The sequence below is a fragment of the Enhydra lutris genome, unplaced genomic scaffold, assembly GCF_002288905.1.
Source record: "Enhydra lutris kenyoni isolate GAN:26980312 unplaced genomic scaffold, ASM228890v2 scaffoldscaffold5, whole genome shotgun sequence".
Taxonomy (NCBI): Eukaryota; Metazoa; Chordata; class Mammalia; order Carnivora; family Mustelidae; genus Enhydra; species Enhydra lutris.
In genome coordinates, this window is record NW_019154089.1 from 3,649,779 (window position 1) to 3,669,377 (window position 19,599).

The 19,599-nt window shown below is 48.1% G+C and overlaps 1 protein-coding gene across 1 annotated transcript in view; it reads left to right on the top strand.

Moving 5' to 3' along the window:
• The window catches only part of LOC111141029 (SPARC/osteonectin, cwcv and kazal like domains proteoglycan 1), a 498,494-nt gene that overhangs the window by 366,429 nt on the left and 112,466 nt on the right, over nucleotides 1-19,599 (top strand). The window contains exon 4 of the mRNA XM_022493359.1: nucleotides 4,509-4,635. Within this exon, the coding sequence (XP_022349067.1) occupies nucleotides 4,509-4,635 (127 nt within the window). The remainder of the gene's footprint in view (nucleotides 1-4,508; nucleotides 4,636-19,599) is intronic.

The following is a 19,599-nucleotide window of genomic DNA, read 5'->3' on the forward strand; positions in this document are numbered from 1 at the left end:
TCAGGTCAAAGCAAGGTTCTCACTGGGAAACCAGTTGGCAGCCTGACCAGAAGTGATGGCAGGACCCTGGGGGTGGGGCATGGGCCTGTGGCCAGACTGCCTGTGGAGGGGCCCCAGGAGACTTCCTGGTGGGGAGGGGCATATTGAACTGGGGCTTGTAGATTTTGCCTTGGGAGGCAGAGAGAGATGGAGGGGGGAAGTGTGGGTTGGAAAGAAGATGTGTCAGATAGAAGGAAAACCCCATGGTGGTACGGGTGCACAGAGATAGCTGGTGGGCTCTGGGGAGCCGCAGAAGGTGGCTGGAGCAAAAACACTTGGTGGTGATGGTCTGTGTGTGTGTGTGTGTGTGTGTGTGTGTGTGTGTGTGTCGGAAGGGAGTGGGAAGCAGACAGCCTGTAAAGGTAGGCTCAGTCAATGTAATACCAAAATTAGGAGTTCGGCCTGTGCCCCAGGAAGGCGGGGGAAAAGAAGGAGGGAGGTTTTGATTATGGGAGTCATGTCATCAGATCTATACTTAAGAATCATCACTCTGCTTTGGAAACATAAATGCTGGGAATTTTGGTAAACTTAAAAAAAAAAAGATTAAGAATTAGCAGTTAAGCATAAAAGATAAAGAAATGCCTGTGACCTGCCAGTTGTCTTTGTGCTCTCCTTGCTGGGGTCCTTGTGGGCTAGGGTTTTCTTTGCGGGGTTTGTCAGTAGGGTGGCAGGTATGGTTGCCCCTAACACCGGGCAGGTCAGGGTGGAATTAGGGCTTCGTGACCAGCTGAAAGGCTGGTAGGGCCTGCTTCCCGATTAAATTGTTTGTGTCACGCCGGGTGATGAATGCCTGTGATGTTGGGTATAGCATTTCCATCAAGACACCTTTATAGGATTTCATTCTTTGACTTAAGAAGTGAAATACCTTATAGTCCGACCACTTAGGCCCTTGCTTTGACTGGGTTGGTTAAGTTTTAGGGTTTGGACTGGATTGTAGGGATTGAAATATACACACAGTAGCCAGGCAAGTTCTGCCTCCTTGAGGTCACACAAACTTGTCCATAACTTTATATAATTTGTACCTGGATGAAGACTATAGTTTTGGGGGCTGTGCCCAGTAAAGTCCTAGTAAGGTAAGGGTCATCTGAGTTTTCTCTGATATGACAGGTTGGCTTGTTTCACTGGAAACATGAACGTTTAGATTGGGTTAGCCTTCTTACCTCTAGTTCCCCAGGCACCCTCCAAGAGAGAGGTCAGACATGGCGGCTCCACAATCACCCAACGTTGTGTATGCTCACCTTGTTCCTTTGTAGGTGTGGAGTCAAAGGCAGTGTTTCAGAGGAGACTTACTTATAAAATTGAGCCTTGATGATGAAAATACAAATGCCAAAATAGGAATTAAAATGGTCCCCAAGCCATGTCACCATTTCCAGGATAACTTCATTCTGACAAATGCATGTGAGGTAGCTTTGCTGTATTTCTGTGTGACACTGGCCAAGTCACTTCCCGTCTGTGTCTCATTCCTCATTTATAAAAATAGAGTTGTTGGACTAGATTTGTTTTAAGGCATTTTCTTGTTCTGACTGTGATTTTATGATGAACTTCTGAGCAACTGCTGCAGTGGTCAGTCCATAGAGACCCACCCACTCACCCCACAGCTGTCTAGGGAACCTCCATGGTGCACCGGGCCCGCTAGCAAGCACCAGCCAGTCTCATCTCTTTGTGTCCCTGTGATGAACTCAGTTTTTGTTGTTGTTGTTGTTGTTGTTTTTGTTTTTAAAAGATTTTATTTATTTGACAGAGATCACAAATAGGCAGAGAGGCAGGCAGAGAGAGAGGAGGAAGTAGGCTCCCTGCTGAGCAGAGAGCCTGATGCAGGGCTCAATGCCAGGACCCTGGGATCATGACCTGAGTGGAAGGCAGAGGCTTTAACCCACTGAGCCACCCAGGCACCCCTGAACTCAGTTTAATAGTGAAGTTCAGGTCCAGGAGTAGGGATGGCCGTGTCATTAACCAGTCGTTAATAGGTGATTCCATTTCTTCTTCAAAGCCATTGGCTTGGTGTTCACTTCTCCCTCCTCTCCCTTTGGTTCAGCTCCTCCTTTCCTCTGGGGCATCCTTGTACGTGGTTATGTCTCTACAAAGCTGCCCACTCTTTGGGCTTGATAGCCTCTTTCTGGGAACTAATAACAAGAATTGCTTCAGCACTGGCCATGCGCACTGGGGACTGACCCAGGAGAGGGGTCGCCAGATGCCAGAGGTGCTCCCTGTATTTGTGGATTCATTATCAATGTCAGACAGCCTGCCGTGTGAATGATGATGAATGTGCAGTGTTCTGCTGAGGGAATCCTGGACTCTCGGATTCACCCCTTGCCAATAGCCCGTTCTGCCGCTGTGTGGAGTCCCATCACCCGTGCTCCCATCTTCTCTAGTCTGGAACAGACCTTGAAGGAGTCAAGTATGTTTGGCAAAGGATCCTAGGAGACCTCATGTCCAGGTGATTTAAGAATGCAGACGTTTTTATTCCAAACAGATCAGGACAAGGTGGGCAGCTCCTACGGAAGCAGAGAGGCATTGGAGAGAGGGCCACCCCTGACGAACACATAGGTGCCCCCTAGGAAGTTTCAAATTAGTAATCTAGGTGGGGCTGACAGGGGCCACAGAAGAGAGATCCATCCTTGGTCTCTGTGTAGCTGTGTCAGTATCATGATAATCATAGGCCTGGCCACCAGTTGTCTTCATGACTTTGGCCAAGGCTCTTACCCAACTTGAGCTTCACTTCTCACCATTTGTAGACTGAGCAAGCTGAACTAGGGAGGTGATCTCATGGCGTCCTTGCGGGACCTCCTTTTTCAGTTCCTTGGCTGGACAGGCCCAGCCCTCTGGCCTTGCCAGCCTGGGATCCCCCTCATGGCCCCAAAGGTTATGGTGTGGATTCATGGTCAGCCTCAAAGGTAGTTTCCCAAACAGACCTTCCTCCTTGGACTGCCTCCTCCAGAGTGTCTAGGGAAGGTTGGAGGTAGGGTAAAAACCAGGGTGGGGGGGGGGGGGCGCGGTACTCTTCCTAGATCACTTTTCTTTCATTTGGAAGAGGGGGGGTTACCTCAGACTCCAAATCCAGATCCATATGGAGCTGGAGATTTGTTCCCCAGCTAGTAGAAAAGCTTTCCTTCTGTGGCCCCATGAATTCTTCCAGAGACTTAAATGCCATTCCAAGTCTCAGGCCTTGAAATGAAGTCACCTTTCTCTGGCAGTGGTAGTTTTATCCTCTATACCCCCATCTATTATTGGGGCAAACACCAATTACGTTAAATGAGCTGATGCATGTACTCAGCATAATGCCTAGACAACTCATATTTTTGTGGCCTTCTGGTGTCTAGGCATTATACTGAGTTCATGTATCAGCTCATTTACTCCTCATGCCACCGGCGTGAAGTAGATTCTGCTTCCCCCCATTTTACAGATGAGGAAACTGAGGCTCACTTATAATTCCAGGGTGACATACCCTGCCAAGATCACACAGTGAGTAAGTGGCAGAGCTAAGATTTGTACTTGAGGCTTTGGGACTCCAGAGCCCAAAGGTTAACCACCAGGCAGCCACCTGCCAAGGGAGAAACACTGGCAGGGCACCACAATCACCTGGTGGATGTACTGTCCAGAGATGCTCCTCCTCCTGCTGGAGCTCACGCCACAGCCGTGAGAGTCACTCCCTGCACTTCATGGGGGAAGTAGCTGGGCGACAAGAAGAAGGGCGTAGTCGCTGCAGGCCTTTATTTCAGTGGCTCACGATTCAGGGGTAGGACATCAGCCACATTAGGGTGGACATAAGCCACCCTAATAGCACCATTTGTCATTATGACACAGGTTAGGTTGGGGGAAACTGGAGCTGGAATGGAAGAGTAGAATTCTGATTATTTTAGCAGTTGAAAGTGACATCACATCAGAGCCTCTACAGAATGGCACATTGAAGCTGGACCAAAATTGCTTCCAAATGTGTCCAGGGATCGTTTGCTACAGCTGTGATAAAGTCGTTTGGCTGTTTGGGGAGTTGTGCTTCTGTCCAAACCGCTGTCTGGGTTGTGTGTGTGTCAGCCCGCTGGGAAGGCTGCCCGTCAGCCCCGGAGGAGGGAGAGCTCTGGGGTGCTGTGCCTGGGTGCCCGGACATGCCGCACCCTGGGCCGGGGTGGAGGGGGTGGCTCTGGGGCGCTAGGGCGGCCGCTCCCTCGGTGTTTCTTTGAGTGCGCTGTGAATGTCTTTCCGTGTCACCGAGTCATGTTTTCCATTTTTTCTCATGGTTGCGTTGTTGTCCTTGGTCCGTCTGGTGGGTAGATCCGGGGTTTTCGGAGCAGACCCTCTTGTCCCTGTCAGCCCCTAGGCACAAACGGGAACACTCGCGAAGGCCTCCAGGATGCGCCTGGCTGTTTGACCAGCCCTGTTGCTGGTGGAGGGTTTTTCTCCAGCCAACTTGCAGGTGAGACCCACGGGGACCAGAGCTTCAGTGAACTCACTTCCACTCTTCTCCTCTTTAGGCAAAAGAAGGGGAGCGTGGCTCACAAACACTGGGTCGGACCCTCGAATCTGGTGAAGTGCAAGCCATGCCCCGTCGCACAGTCTGCCATGGTCTGCGGCTCTGACGGCCACACCTACACTTCCAAGGTCAGTCATCCCCGTTCTTTTTTCTTGTCATCAAGAGTATCCCGTGACTGAGTGTTCTCCCTAGTCTCTGTGCCAGCATGAGGGCCCGTGGCTCTCGGTGGGCTTTGGGCCTCGCCCTTGAGAGGCTGCTGCACGGGGAGTCTCTCTAGTCAAAGAGACAAATGTTACCTCCCGTGGAACTGCAGTGATCCAGGGCTGTGGGGAAAGGAGGGTTCTGAGGGTGGCATGTGATCCTGAAGTCAATCCCGGCAGGCTTCCTGGAGAAGGTGAGGTAGGAAGTGGTCCCAAAGGTTTGAGTCCTATAGCTGAGCCAATGGGTGTCTCTGGAGTTCGCTGTAAGTTGTGGCCACCCATCTCCCACAGCTCAAGCTGCAGTGCTTCTCTCTCTCCTCCTGTTGTCTCCGTGAGGCTCACTTGCACATAGATTCTGGGGCTGAAGACAGTGGCCATCAGCAGCACCCTGGCTGCCTGTGGCCACACTACCATGTGGTTGTTGGGGCAGGTCCCATCTTGGTCCTTCCCCCTCTGCACACACAGGTGACAGCGTCTGTTCCTATGAGCCCCTCACCGTCCTAACTTTTACACCATGGAGATCCCCCAGGGCTGTGGGGGAGGGCGGCTTACTGCTTGCTGTCCTCAAAGGCTTCTTTGGGTTATTTCAACGCTGTGCCATGTTTTCCTGCTGATTCTCTGTTACACAGATGATATATTTTTGCTCACTGAAAGCAGAATTGTATCCTCTCAGATTTTCACATTTTTCTAACTAAAAGGGATATGTTTAACAAAACAGGAAGCCAGAAGGTATGTCTAGCTTGTACTCAGGCCCCTGTAATCTGCTTTTAGGACCTCAATATTGTAATCACTCTTTGAGCGTTCGTTTCTTCTTTCAACACATATCCCCTGAGCCCACATTCTTATGTGCCAAAATCTGTTCCAGGTACTGCGGAAACTTAGAGTGGAAATAAAAAAAAGTTCACTCATCTTCATAGCCAGAGTTAGGAATCCCTACGTCCCCAACCTCAGACCTGCTCTGGGAATTAGAGCTTCTCTGCCCAGGGTCACAGTCAATAAATCCTGGTGAAAGAGCCCAGGTCGGCTCAGTATACCCACCCTGGCCCCTTCCCTTCCTTTCGCTTCCCTGATGAAATCTGTTTGAGATATTTGTAGTAGGAGGACTTGCTGTTGGTACCCTGCATACGTCTGGAATTGTGGGTTTGGGGGAGGGGGTCATGACTTTGTTCTGTCCCCTATTCCACAAAGGCAGATGAAACCAGCATTGTCTTCCACCTAAAGCCCAGCTTCTAGGGATGCGAACAGTCACCTGGAGATTCTGCTGAAATGCCCCTTGTGCTATAGCCGGTCTTGTGTGGGGACTGAGTTTCTGCATTTCTCACAAGTTCCCAGGTGGTGTTCATGCTGCTGGTGGTTGGACCACACTAGGCGGTGAGGACTTTGGTTTTTAGAGACCCCTCCTGATAGATCTCATTACCTCCCATCTGCCCTTCCCCTGCCTCCAAAGGCCATTTCTGCATGACGGAAGAGGTGGGGAGGATTCTGTAATACAGGTCTGTTTGTGTGTCTCGCCCTCTTAAAATGCTTGGGTATCTTTCCTCTTCCTGCTGAAACTAAGCCCAGACCTGTTCTCGTTACTAACAGAGCCTTCCAGAGTCAGCTGCCTTCCTACTCCGTTGTCACTCCTTACAGAAATCTCCTTCCTTTCACTGGTTCAGCACGTAGTTTGTGAACGCTTCTAGCTGTTCTAGGCCCTGTGCAGAACATGGCAGTGGAGAACAGGGTAGGCACCGTCCCAGCCCACTTGCAGATTGCAGTCTGGTTGGGCAGACAGAAATAAGTAAGTAACCAAACAGATAGATCTGTGCTTTGAAATTTGGCAAGTGTTACAATGGGGCTGGATGAGAGAGAGAGAGAGAGAGAGAGAAAGGGGGGGGTGCTTTGTAGGGGATGGTGAAGGAAGGCCTTCCTCAAGAGGTATCCTTTAATTAAGAGTGAAGGGTAGAATGATCTAGACAGAGAATAGCTTGGGCCAAGGCTCTAAAGCAGGTTGGTGTGTGTGAAGAAGGAAGAGAATGCCTGCCTGGCTGTCACATTGGGGGACTGGGGGAGAGGGAAGGCGAGAGAACAGTCTAAGAGGAGATCTGTAGCTGAGGCTGGAAGGTGATGGTGCCATCCGGCAGTGCCTGGCTTGGGGGACACTTGTTACTGTAGCAGCCACCTTCTCTGTGTCTGCCTCAAGAATGTGAAGCCGCAGAGACAGAAACAGTGCCTGTCCCCACCTCCACCAGGCACGGGACACTGTGCGTGGTGGGTGCTCAGTGAGTATCACGGACGAGAGGGGAGCCTCCAAGGACTCGGGCTGAGACAGAATGGCTACAACCCGGTCTGTGTAACCCATCTGGGCTCGGGAGTGAATGGATTGCCAAGAGCTTAGTGATGGAGAAGAATAAGCTGTCCCCTCCCTGGGCCAAGTCGCTTAGCTAAACAGCCAGCCCAGGGCTCCAGCAGAGCATCACAGGCTCCTTGCAGTGCTTCTCTCTTTCTGAAGATCCAGTTTGCACTGTTCCAGATTATTCCCTCCAGCTCTGGAGCAAACGATCTGATCCTCGAGCCTGAGATTGGAGGCAGGCCCTGAAATGTCAGTGGGTGACCGGGGCTGTTGGGACAAGTGGCGTGTTGCACATCAGAACCAGCCAAAACCTGCCCGCTTGCCTCTGTCTCTCATTCGCGAAAGGAGCTTCAAGTGCCGGCCCCCTGTGACCCTCAAGCTACAAGGAGCGGTAGTAACCTGTCAGCCGTGGCTTGAAGTGCTGTCAGTTGCTCAGGGAATGTCTCTGGAAATGCTTGCTGGTCACAGCCCCCTGCAGTCTGGGCCGGAGAGGCTTTTTGATAGAGAAGGTTGCCTCCTCACCGGTACTGATAAATAGCTTGTCTGTGAGGCAGGATCGGAGTTTGGAAGATTCCTCAGAAGAAGAGTGACTTCCAGATACTGCTGGGCCCTCAAAGCCTTCATTGGCCTCAGCCCGCTGTGGCAGTGGTGTCCTTGAATTCCAGCACCAGCTGAAAGAGAGTCCTCAGTTTCCCAGACCTGCTCCGCTGTCTTTTCTGGAAGCAAATGAAGAGACCTAAAGCATTCTTACTAGGAGCCGTAGTTTCATTCTCCCCATTCTCCATATGGGGTATACTGAGGCCTGCAAAGCCATGGACAGCAGCGGAGTTCGAAACCCAAGGTTGCCTGCCTCCATGTCTGTAATCAGCTGCCTCTATCTGAAGTTAAAACAAAGGGAAGGAGTCAGGGAGGGGTAGCACTGCAGTGGAAAATGGTGTGGGAATTAGTCTTTGGCATTAGACCAATAGTTTTCTACCTTATTTGAACTTCTGTAGCATTGGCATTTTCCTTGTCCTGAAGAAACAAATCAAATAGTCCGTCAATAGCCGCGTGTTGACTGCTTTAAGATCTCTGACCCTGACGATGGTTCTAAACTCCAGTGGCATTCAGCAAGGCTTCCTTCCAAGGGGGATGTTCCAGTCTGGTCTGGTTTACTACTCGAAGTATTTGAATTATTGCTCCCAATGTATGGCCACCTTTTAACGGAGATTTAGCAGGACATTTTAGTCTTATAGACAAAGCTGTTGGAGGCCCATGAGTAGATGGTCATTTAATAAGAGTGAATGTGCATTCATGAACTCCATCCCCTAGAATTATGGCCTTTTCTGAGGTCATTGGGGTCAGGAAACAAAGGACAGATGAGACCATGAAACATGTTTAACAGGAGGGATTTGATATCTTAGGTCAAATTCACAGAAATTAATGTTGGCAAAATACATTGCTGCTTTGGTCCCCATCATCATCAGAGAAACCCACACCCCCTAGTAAATGATCACAGTACTCCATGGGGAGTGTTTGCTCTCTCCTGCATGGATATGAAGACTATGGGATACACTGTCAGGAGGAAGGAGGAGCCCACATGTCAGCTCTGCTATGGCTGCTGGGTGTCTGTCTTCAGGTGACATTGTGTGAGCTTTCCTTCTGCTCCTACACCCATAACGGTCAGACAGGCGTAGAACTTAGGAGCAGCCCCCATCTGTGGCAGAGCTTCCCGTGTTCCAGCATTGGGGACACCACTCAGAGATTGATGCTGCCCTCTGGGATCAAAGATAAAGTGAACAAGAGTGCATAAAGCCTAGGTGAAAGGATATGAGATGTTTCTGGCAATAAATGTTTATTCAGACTCTGTACCCCTAAAAGAGAAGGAACAGAAAACCACTAGGGAGGACAGACACATTGAAGGCCAGCCATGCAGCTCATCTGAGAATCTGATACAGACCTTGTCCCTTGACATGGGTTTGAGACTGTATCACCCTAGTCATTTTGTGGCCCTTGATGTCACGTTCTCCCTGCCAGGAAAACTGAAGTAGTCTGGAAACTCAGTCACCATTTATTTTCTTTCATGCTGTGTGTCAAGCATTGTCCTACTTGCTGTGTTATGGCAAAGGGCAAAGCAGACAAAGTTTTCATGGAACTTGAAGGTAGGTGAATGGGAAAGCAGTCACCTTCTGTTAGCAGAGATGGTCAGCTGAGGGACATCCTGGGTGCGGCAGGTCACAGAGTGAGGCTGCCTCCACTAGTTTGAAGGTGTGAATGGATCTTCATAGTGGAAGTGATGGTCCCACTGAGAGCTTAAGGCCGGAAGGAGTCAGCCAGAATAAGAGTGGTGTGGGGTCAGCTCATCCATCGGATGGGAGTGGGGGTGGAAGAGAGAGATGAAGGACAGTATGGCCCCTTGGGGAGCTGGTGACAGTGTCAGTATGATCATAAGTGGACCAGGGACAGAGGCTTAGCTACAAAAATGAGGCTGGAAAGTAATCAGCGGCCATTTCTTCAGGGCCTTGAAGGCCATGTGAGGGGGCTGGAGTTTGCCCTGTCGGCCCTGGGGATCCTGTTGAGGGTTTCTGGTTTCAGATTCGCTTACGCTGGCTGAAGGGTGGGAATGCTTAGGGCCAGGACTGGAAGCATGGTGGCTGTGAGGGGCCTGCTGATGGGTGTGAAGCTTGGATGTGTGTCATCATTGCAGAAATGGGCAGAAAACCATCTATAGAGACATTCTAGTCCTAGACTCCCTAGTCCCAGCTTATCTTGGGGATGGTGTGGATTTCGAACGCAGAAAGTCATTTCAGCTCTCAACTCAGCAAAAGGTCTTCTTTGCCATCCTAGTCCTGGTGGGACTTGCAAACCCTCCTGCCAACACCTTCATGACCTCAGCCTGGGCCCGCTGGGAATCCCTCACCTGTGAACCCCTGTGCTTCCTCTCCTTGCCATCCACATAGGAGGATTGAAGCTTATTGGGGTCCTGGCTGCCAGCTGTTCATCCTGTCTGTGTGCAGAGGGGTTGCACAGGCACAGCTGACCCAGTCCAGCAGCCTGGGCTTCAAGTGGACAAGCTTAGCTTTTTTCCCTCTGGATGGGAGAGCTGTTTTAGAAACTGGGGTGGCCCTGGGGTCCCTGGCAGCTTGGAAGGGAGAAGGGTCCGGATGCTCCACATCCAGTTTGTGGAGGAAAGGCCTCTTTTAGCAGGACTTCATTGAGTCCCCTCTCCGTCTGGACTCAGTTGGCCAAAGCTCAGATGTCAGGGCTAGGACTGCTCACTTCCCAGTGAGAAGCCACCAGTGCTTGGCCTGACCTCGAGGAGAGGCCTCCCCAAATGGAGCTGGGAGCCCCTGAGTGCCAGCTCCGTCCTCCCACCTCAGCCTGGCTGTTGGTAATTGGAAAAGAAGCAGACAGACACCCTTCTGCTGTCTCCCCCCCACCCCAGAACGTTTACTTCCTTAATCACTGTTAAACAATTAGCAAATGGCTCATTTATGTCTAGCCGCAGAAGAGAGAGGCAGAGTTAAGAACCGCTGTGGAGGAAAATGTTTCTCCTCTGTTCTGAGTGTGCACACACGAGGGAGGGAGAGAGGGGGAGCTTGCTTTACAGGCTTGCCATTTCTTTCAACATATTGTCGCTGCAGATTATATTATTTTCAGAGTCATCTTAATAGTTTCCAACAATTGCTACCAAGTAAAGGTCATGTTTGAAGTTCTTGGCAAATGGAGTCTCTGTTGGCCGGCATTTCCCGTGCACAGGCTGTTTGGAGGGTTAGAGCATTCCAGAATGTGCACTGTAAGACTCTGCATGATAGCATTGAGCTCACTGCCTCTTCCCGATCTCCGCCAGGCTCCTGGGGCCCTGTAACCAGGACAGGCATGAGACCTTTTTAGGTACAACAATTCTTCTTTGCTTTGCAACAGAGTGGAGAGTGTGAGTATTTTGGGGGTGTTTTTGATAGCCCTGCCTCCACAGAACCTGCTGGATGAGGACTGTCTTCCCTTGCCAATAGCTTGTTGGTGAGGGCCTTGGTTCTGGCTGAGCAGAAAGTCAGAGGATGGGCAACGAAAGATGGCAGGCTTGTGTTTACCTGTTCTGTGCCTTGAGGAACTGGAACACAGTGGCAGTAGTACTGGCCCAAGGAAAAGAGGACAATAGCAATTAGGGGAGCCATTGGATGTGCCCAATTGGTGGCCCTGTGGAGGGATAAGAATGGTTAAAAATCCCAGCCCCATCCCCATGTGCTGTCAGGTAGCAGCAGGGGGAGAACGCAGTGGTGTGTCCGTGGACCATGTGGATGCCAGCAGTCTGTGGAGGGATTCCCGTGGTAGGTTTTCTGGTGTTTTGATTTTCTGTTGCTCAGAGAAAGCCAGCGAAACAGATTTTATGACTTTGGACAAAGAGTCCATGGGTCTAACCAACTCTCAGGGGTTGTGTTTTACATGTTAAACAGTTTAAGATTTGGGGACACATCTCCCAGGGCAGGTGTCCCCAACTTTGCCTTTTCCATTCAGGCCTCATTCATTCTCACCCTCCTTTCCTCGGTCAGGAGCAGTCAAGTATCACTTAGAATGAGAGCTGGAATTCAACTCGCGGATTCAGTAGAATTCTTGCTCTAGTTTTGTTATCTTCCCCTCTTCTCCTTCACAGGGTTTTGGAAGAAGCAAGTACGAATAATACATAAACTAATGATTGAGTCTAGTTAGGAGATAGGGTCTGATTGCTGCAACAAAACCCCCGTGAAACAGAGGCTTAAACAGGATGAGGTCTTAACTTCTCTCCTGTGCAAACATTCCAAAGCTGAGCAGCCCGGGGCGGGTCGCCGACCAGGATCCTTTCAGCTTGTTGCTCTTTCTCAGCAAATGGAATTGTTGAGGGTCTGCATCTGGTGTCCAAGGTGGCTGCTGTGCCCCATCCAGAAAGGAGGAAGGAAGAATGGGGGCGCAATTCAGAAGTCACCAGTGTGCTGTCGGATGCAACAGCATCGCGAGGCTCCATGAGGGTGCAAAGAGGTCTGGGAAATATAGTTTTTATTCCAAGCAGCTCTATGCCTAGCTAAAATTTGAACGTTAAATAATCAAAGGAAGGATAGAGTGGATAGTGGGGTTACCAATCAGTCTCTATCCTGGTGATATTTTGAATAATCCTAATCACTACAAGAACAACAACAAAACAATAGCACTTAATTACTAAATAGGTATCAAGTACCATGACCTTGTACTAAGAACCATAGTATTGTACTTCTTCTGTTTCTCCATCCAGTTTCCACAACAAACCTATGAGGTCGTACTTTTATTAGTCCCAAATTAAAGATCCAATCATTGAAGCTGGAAAACTTTTCCAAGGGTGGCATAGCTCTTAAGCAGCAGGTAGATCCTTGAACTCGGGTCTAACTCTTGAGGCAGTCTTTACTTCGATGAGTGGGAAGCCGTCTGAAAAGTAATGTAAAGTAGCAGCTGTATCATCAGGACCCTTTTGATTTCGAGTGACAGAACATAACTTACACTCTGCCTAATCCCCAGATGAAAATTTTCTGCCATATAAGGCTGGAAACATACTGGGGTAGGCAGACCTCAGAGAAAGAAGAGGAAATTCAGTGTTGACAACATTGCATTTCCTTCTGTCTCTCTTTGTCTATATCTGCTTGGCTTCATTCCGCAAAGAGGCTTTCTCCCCTTGGCAGAATATACGGGAATTTTGACAGCCCCGGATTCATTTCCTCTCCGCCTTGAAATTCGAAAGGCATTTGCCAGTGTCTCTGCTTCAACCCCAGGGAAGGATTCCACCGTGGCTCTTTCTGAGTCCTATGTCCATCCTTTAATCAAATGCCGGGTCACGTGACCTTCTTCCTCCCTCCCGTTCACTAGGATCAAGGGTAGTATTTTTTTCCCAGAGGAGAGGGAGGGCAAGATTATTTTCTGGATTGAGGGAAATTTAAAAAGCAGTGTACTACATAATCATCTCCTAAAATGTCAAATAGAAACTCATTAAAGGCTTTGGCTGAATGACACTAGCTTGAGCCCATAAGAATATATTAAGGCCACCTAGGTTTCTGTGAATGACAGGCGTAGATGGGTGTCTAAGCCAAGTCCATACCAGACATGTTAGTTAGCCAGTTAAAGAGAAAGTTCATGCAAAATAGAGTCGATTCAGCATGATTTTAACTCCGGATTCTTTTCAACCATTTGGCCTAATGTTGTAATCCTTCCTTCTGATCTTGTGGCACATCTGTCCTCAGTTATATTAAGCATTTATTTCTTCTTGGAACATGCCAAGATAACATGGGCTTTTTGGCTCCGGAGGATAAACTTTCAGGCAAAATGGTTATTGTGACATTTTCAGGAAGCACAGATGTTCAAACACCGTCCATGGTGAAAATGCATCCACAGAATTTACACAGACTACTTCCACATGCAGATTAGTTATGAAGTTACAGCAGAAGGAAGCAATGCAGCTAATTATTTTACTACTTATTTCTATGTTCTATATGCAAACATGCGTTTAACCAAGATGGGAAGAATAGGTATTCATTTCTGCTTCTCAAATGCCCTGAATAGGATGCCATGTAATTAGTTAACGCTTTTGTTAAAAACATATTAGGAAGAATAACCTTCTTGTTGTCAGTTCTCTTGAATACACAATTAAACCATTTGATAAAGCAATTACCTGAACACAATTATGTTCATCCTCACCCCATCAGGAGATGAAATTAAGGATTAGGTAAAATTGCAAAGCTCATGAGATCTCTGCCAACCCTTCCCTTAGAAGACAGGAAGGTCCCTGGCCAGTGTGAATCTGCACAGTGCTATAAATCTAATTAAATCATTACAAAACAACTTTAATTAACTTCACAATCATACTGCTTTTCTTCTTCCTTAAAAGAAACAAACAAAATATTCCCTGTTGGTGTGCTGTCAGTCAGGCTTCTATACCACATGTTCCAAGAGAACAGTGGAGCCCCAGACAGGGGTAATGCTCCTAGAAACTGCTCTCATTGTCTGAGTCTTAGGCTAGTACCATCTCAGGCTAGCTGGTATGTCACATGAGGGAGTGAGGTAGGTTAGAGTTTAGCATGAAGCGATGCCATAGCCACATGTCGAGGGAAATGGCTTTAATGATGCTCTTGCTTTCACCAAAGCAAGTTGTTGGGGTTTTCCCCTTTCTGAACCAAATGGAGCAGTCCTGCACGTTTACATACAATTGTATGGAACAGAAATGCCTCATCCTCTTGTCAAGGATCTTTCTTGAGATGCTAGCTTTTGTTCAGTACTGTGCTCAGAACACCAGACTTTAACATCAGGGAAGACCCTATGTCCAAAAGAGCAACTTTCCTAAGTTCTTATCCAAAGGTACTGAGGACTGCTTTGAGACCCACCTCTCTGCAAAGGCTGGCTGTGTCCAGATGAGAGACTAGGGGCTACAGGAACCCAGAGACCTGGACCAGATAGGTCGGATGGAGCACATGATAAGGGCTTATTTGCTTTCTCCTCTCCTAGTAGAGAGATCAAAAGATACTACTGGGCATCAGCGTGGATGGGATGCCCCAAAGTTGGTACCGAGCCAGGTCCCCTACACCTGTCATGTTATGATCCATATTTCCTGCTGGCAGCTCTCTAGAAGAGCCGCCTAAACCCTCTGGTGAGCGCACCAACATCCCACCCAATTCCCCGGCACCTAAAAAGCAAGATAGAGGTGGAATAGAGAGGATGCCTCCTTTGTTTTTGTTTGCTGGTTTGGTTGCTTGGTTTGTGTTGTGTTGTGTTTTTGGTTTTTTTCTTTTTTGCCTTTTAACGTACATGAGAAGATAGAAGGGATTCGGCCCCCTGCTACCCACATCTACCCCCTCCAGGAAGGGAATAACCATATTCCTGAGAGTTCAGCTGTGAGGCTCAGCCTAAACATCTCCTCAGTGAAGCTTCTGTGAGCCCTTCATGCTACGTCCAGCCATTTCTTTCTTCTGAGCTCCAGCAGCACTGGGTCTACACTCCTGCGGGCATATTTGTTATACTGTCTTGGCATCATTCATAGGTAAGTGTATGTCTAGCCCCTTGATGAGCTGGAAAGCCTGAAAACTCTGACACAGAGCCCCTTGATAGAATATCCTTTTAAACAGCTGAATTTATAAGATGTAAGGGAGATCCCTAGGATGTCCTCAGTGGATCCTGACCACTGCCTTGGGACCCCTGGGGCATTGGATGGTAGCTAGTTGCATCAAGAGTTTTTAGGGGTCACAGCTTACCTGCAGACTGGAAACAATGCCATACGTTCTTACAAGGTGGGAAATTGGAGGTGAGACCCCTACACGCAAATCTAAAAGCTTACCCTGAATTGAAGGGTGGGCTTGATTTAAAAAGAAAAAAAAAATCTACCTATTGATAAGTTCAAATAGCAAGAACACATGTCAATTTCAGCCCAGATTCTGGTTTGAGAAAGAAAAGATCTCCCGTAAAACCTTAAAAGAAAGAACCTGCATTCGTTCCTAGAGGCCAGGCTGGCACACCAAATATTTCATGACAAATCTAAGACACAGACATACATCAGTCCAAGTCCTGTGGTATACTGGGTAGATGGTAACCTGAGGTTGGGGTTGCCATTTACAAACCTGGTATGGGATTGAAAACCCAAAGCTAGTTAATTGACTTAAAGCAGTCTTGTGTGGGTATGCACTGAGGTTCCTGCAGGAGTAAATGGTCTCTGGGGGGCTGGGCCATCAGCTCCAGCTTCACAGGAGTCCCTCAAAATCCTGCCAGACAGGACTCATAATTCTTTAAACCTAGAGTGAAGTAAGCCACCAGGAGCAAGGGGTCGCTCAGACAGTAAACTATAGAATTCGACCCCCAGGAACTTGAGAGGTGGATTTGCATGTAAAATCAATACACATGTTCAGAATGTTTAAATAAAAATAGGACAGTTTAAAACTTAAGCACTGAATTCTCTGCTACCAGAAAATGTCCGCTCCGAAAGGAAGGAACGGAATGATTAAAAATATATTTTAATGAAGGAAACACATGAAAACCCCTTTACCATGGGAAAGAAACCAAGGCTTTGGCTCCTTATTCTAAATTTCACAATTAAAAACAAGCAATTGGACAGATACTATTTCTGTAGAAATCATATTTCAGAGTAACCCTAAAGCTTTGCTCAATAGGGGAAAATTCTTCACAGGAGACGTGCAGGTAATAAAAGCAGGAGAAATTACAGAACTAGAAAATCACCATTTTTCAGCCTCCAGTGGTACAGCCGATGTTGGCGATGATCAGGTGTGGGTGACACCATTAAACAACAGGTAGGTAATGAGCTTCAGGCTATTAAGTCCTGAACCTTCAGAGGGATCACAGAATCCCTGAAACTGGCAACTGGCATTGTTTGTCTTGTGACATCTTGTGGTTGGATGGGGGCCTCCCAGGTCTATGGAGTATTTTTGCCAAAAGAAGTTAAACTTACGTCTAGTGAAGTCTCCAGGGCTACCTTCTGTTTACAAGATGTGCTAGATGAAGGAATGAGTTCAAGGAGGCCCCGCAGAGTCAGACGAATTCAGAACCTGAGGTGTTCGGGGAGCCAGAAAATGGAGTCCCTTAGTGCCTGAGAAAAAGGAGAAGTGGGACACACAGCTGCCCGATGTTCATCCACATTGCTTGAACCCGAAGAGAAACACGCCAGCAAAATAGTAAAGGGGAAGGGTGTTTGGGGGACTCTTAGGAAAACTGATTAGGAAGGGGGAATGGGATAGGATAGTAGCATTGCTGTTGAGTGAGAAAAACCCACAGTTTGTTTGTTTGTTTGTTTAAGATTTTATTTATCTATCAGAGAGAGAGAGAGTTCACAAGCGGGCAGAGTGGCAGGGAGAGGCAGAGACAGAAGCAGGCTCCCTGCTGAGCAAGGAGCCGATGGAGGACTCGATCCCAGGACTCTGGGATCATGACCTGAGCGAAGGCAGAGGCTTTAACCCACTGAGCTAGCCAGGCGCCCCCAAAACCCACAGTTTTAAAAGAGATACACTGTGAGGAACCTGGAGGGTTTGCCCTAAGATAATTTAGTGAGGAAGGGGGGGAAGGAGGAAGAAAAGAAGAGATAAGATCAAGGCAGTGTTGCCAAGTCTTAAAAACTGTTCAGCTGAGATTATGGAGACCCATTGCGCTAATTTCCCTACTTTGGCCTATATTGAAAATTTTTCGTAAGTTAAAAAAAATGCAGTCTTTGAGGGGAGAAACGATCTCCTGTTAATCTTATCGCCAATGCTGAACACATAAAATTAATATTAGCAAGAGGAAGGAAGCTATGGGTGCAGAACAGTGTTAGGAAAAACCAAAGTGATAAATTTGCAAAACTATAAAAATACATACCTCCCTAGACTTAAATACGAACCTTAAAACTATAAAACTTCTAGATTTTTTTTCTAGGAAACAATAGAAGAATCTTTATGGCCTTGGATTAGGAAAATATTTCTTACATACAACACCAGATGAGTGTTGCCTAAACTATAAAAAGGATAAATATTTTTCATTTCTGCCTTCAAAAGACACTGTTAAGGGAATGAAAAAAATGCAACCACAGCCTAGTACTAAACACTCGTACATCGTGTGTCTGGGGTAGGACTTGCGTCCAGCATATATAAAGAGCTAAATTCAATAATAAGTAATCAAACCACCTAATAAAAATGGGGAGAAGGTCTGAGCAGGCATTTCATCAGAGAAGATAGGTGGATGGTACACAAGCCCATAAAAGATGTTCAACACTGTTGTCATCGAGGAAATGCAAATTACAACCACAGCGAGCTCCCACGACCCTGGAGAGTCTGAAATTAAAAAGACTGATCAGTTCATGTGCCGGCACAGAAATGGAGGAACCGGTACTCTCCTGTGTTGCTGGTGGGAATACATGATGGTGTGGGAAGCCATCTGCATGTTGGTCTGGAAAACATGTGGGAAGTTTCTTCAAGTGTCGTGTAGATAGATGATCTGGCATTGTAATTGTAGGTCTCCACCCCAGAGAGAGCAAGTATGTGTGCCCAGAAGTAGTTGTTCACACATGCTTATAACACCTTTATTTGTAACAGCCAGAAACTGCAAATAACCCCAACACCCGTCAAGGGTTTACGTGAGCAAATGGGGGTGCATGGCTACAACTGCATGCTAGGCAGAGATAAAAAGGAGTAAACTCCTGATACATGGAACAACATGAATAAATAATAAAATAATTGGGCCGAGTGGAAGCCAGTCCAAAACCAGTGCTTACTATTTGAGGACATTAATAGGAACCTCCGAAAATGCAAGCTAGTTTGTAATGACAGAAAGCAGATCTTTCTGTTGAGGCGGGGGAGCCAGGGGGGGCAGGATTACAGAAGGGCAGAAGAACCTTCTGGGGATGATGGATGGATATGTTGACGATCCTGATTCCAGTGAAGGTTTTCTGCGTGTGTATTTATATTTATCTAAACTCATCAGATGGGACACCTTAAATATGTATGGTTGACTGTGTGCCGGCTGGGCCTCAGTAACCGTTGTCCAAAAAGTTCTTTTTTTTTTTTTTTTAAGATTTTATTTATTTATTTGACAGAGATCACAAGTAGGCAGAGAGGCAGGCAGAGAGAGAGAGGAGGAAGCAGGCTCCCCGCTGAGCAGAGAGCCCGATGGGGGGCTCGATCCCAGGACTCTAGGATTATGACCTGAGCCAAAGGCAGAGGCTTAACCCACTGAGCCACCCAGGCACCCCGGAGAGAAAGTTCTTAAGACGACCGTACGTGTGAAGTCTGCGGTCTCACATGTTCATCCACTTTGCCACAGGGGGTCTGCGTGTTTGTCTTGACGGGTGCTGGTCCTCCCCCACCATCCCCCCGACTTGGTAGCCTCAGCTAGGCTGAGTAATAATGTCAGAAGAGAGAGTTGGCTCTGACAGAAGAGAGAGTTGGTTTGCCGGTGAAGCATTGAAAGATAAAAAGACGCAAGTTACTCTAACACTCCGTCACTTTGGATTCTTCTTTCCTGGAGAATTCTCTGTACTTGAAGTGTGCCCTGGATGGTCACATCCCTGGGGATACAGAGCCCGGGGCTCATTTGCTGCGTTGCCTTTCTACCCCTAATCGAGATGCAGAGGTCTTGGGAAACTCTGAGCAGTAGCCAGAAGAGCAGCTCTGGGAGTGGCTGGGATGGTGGAAGGCCGGTGTCCTGGGGTGGCCCCTGGAGCCTGCAGACCAAGTGGCCTTTTAGGGAAAGCCTGCTTGGGTCAGAGGGATGATTAGGTTCACTGCGTGGCCAAAAGAAACCACGCCAAGTGCATAAATGCCTAAGAGATGAGAACCAGTGGTCAGTGCAGGTGAGGGGAAAGATGACAGGTGACCTGGCCACCGTGACTGATACAACACTGCCATCGGCCCTGTAGGTGACAGGGAAACAAGGGAGTTGGTGTCTCTGAGGGCTGCGTGCTTAGGAGAGGGGCACCCTCAGTCTTCTGTCTCTGCAACTGTTCAGCTCCATTCACTGATTCCTATCTCAGACCCCCAAGCAGAGGTGGAGAGTCCACAGAGTTTTCTGGGCCAGCCTTGGACCCTCTTCTGGGGGCGCTCCTCCACTCATTGGACATA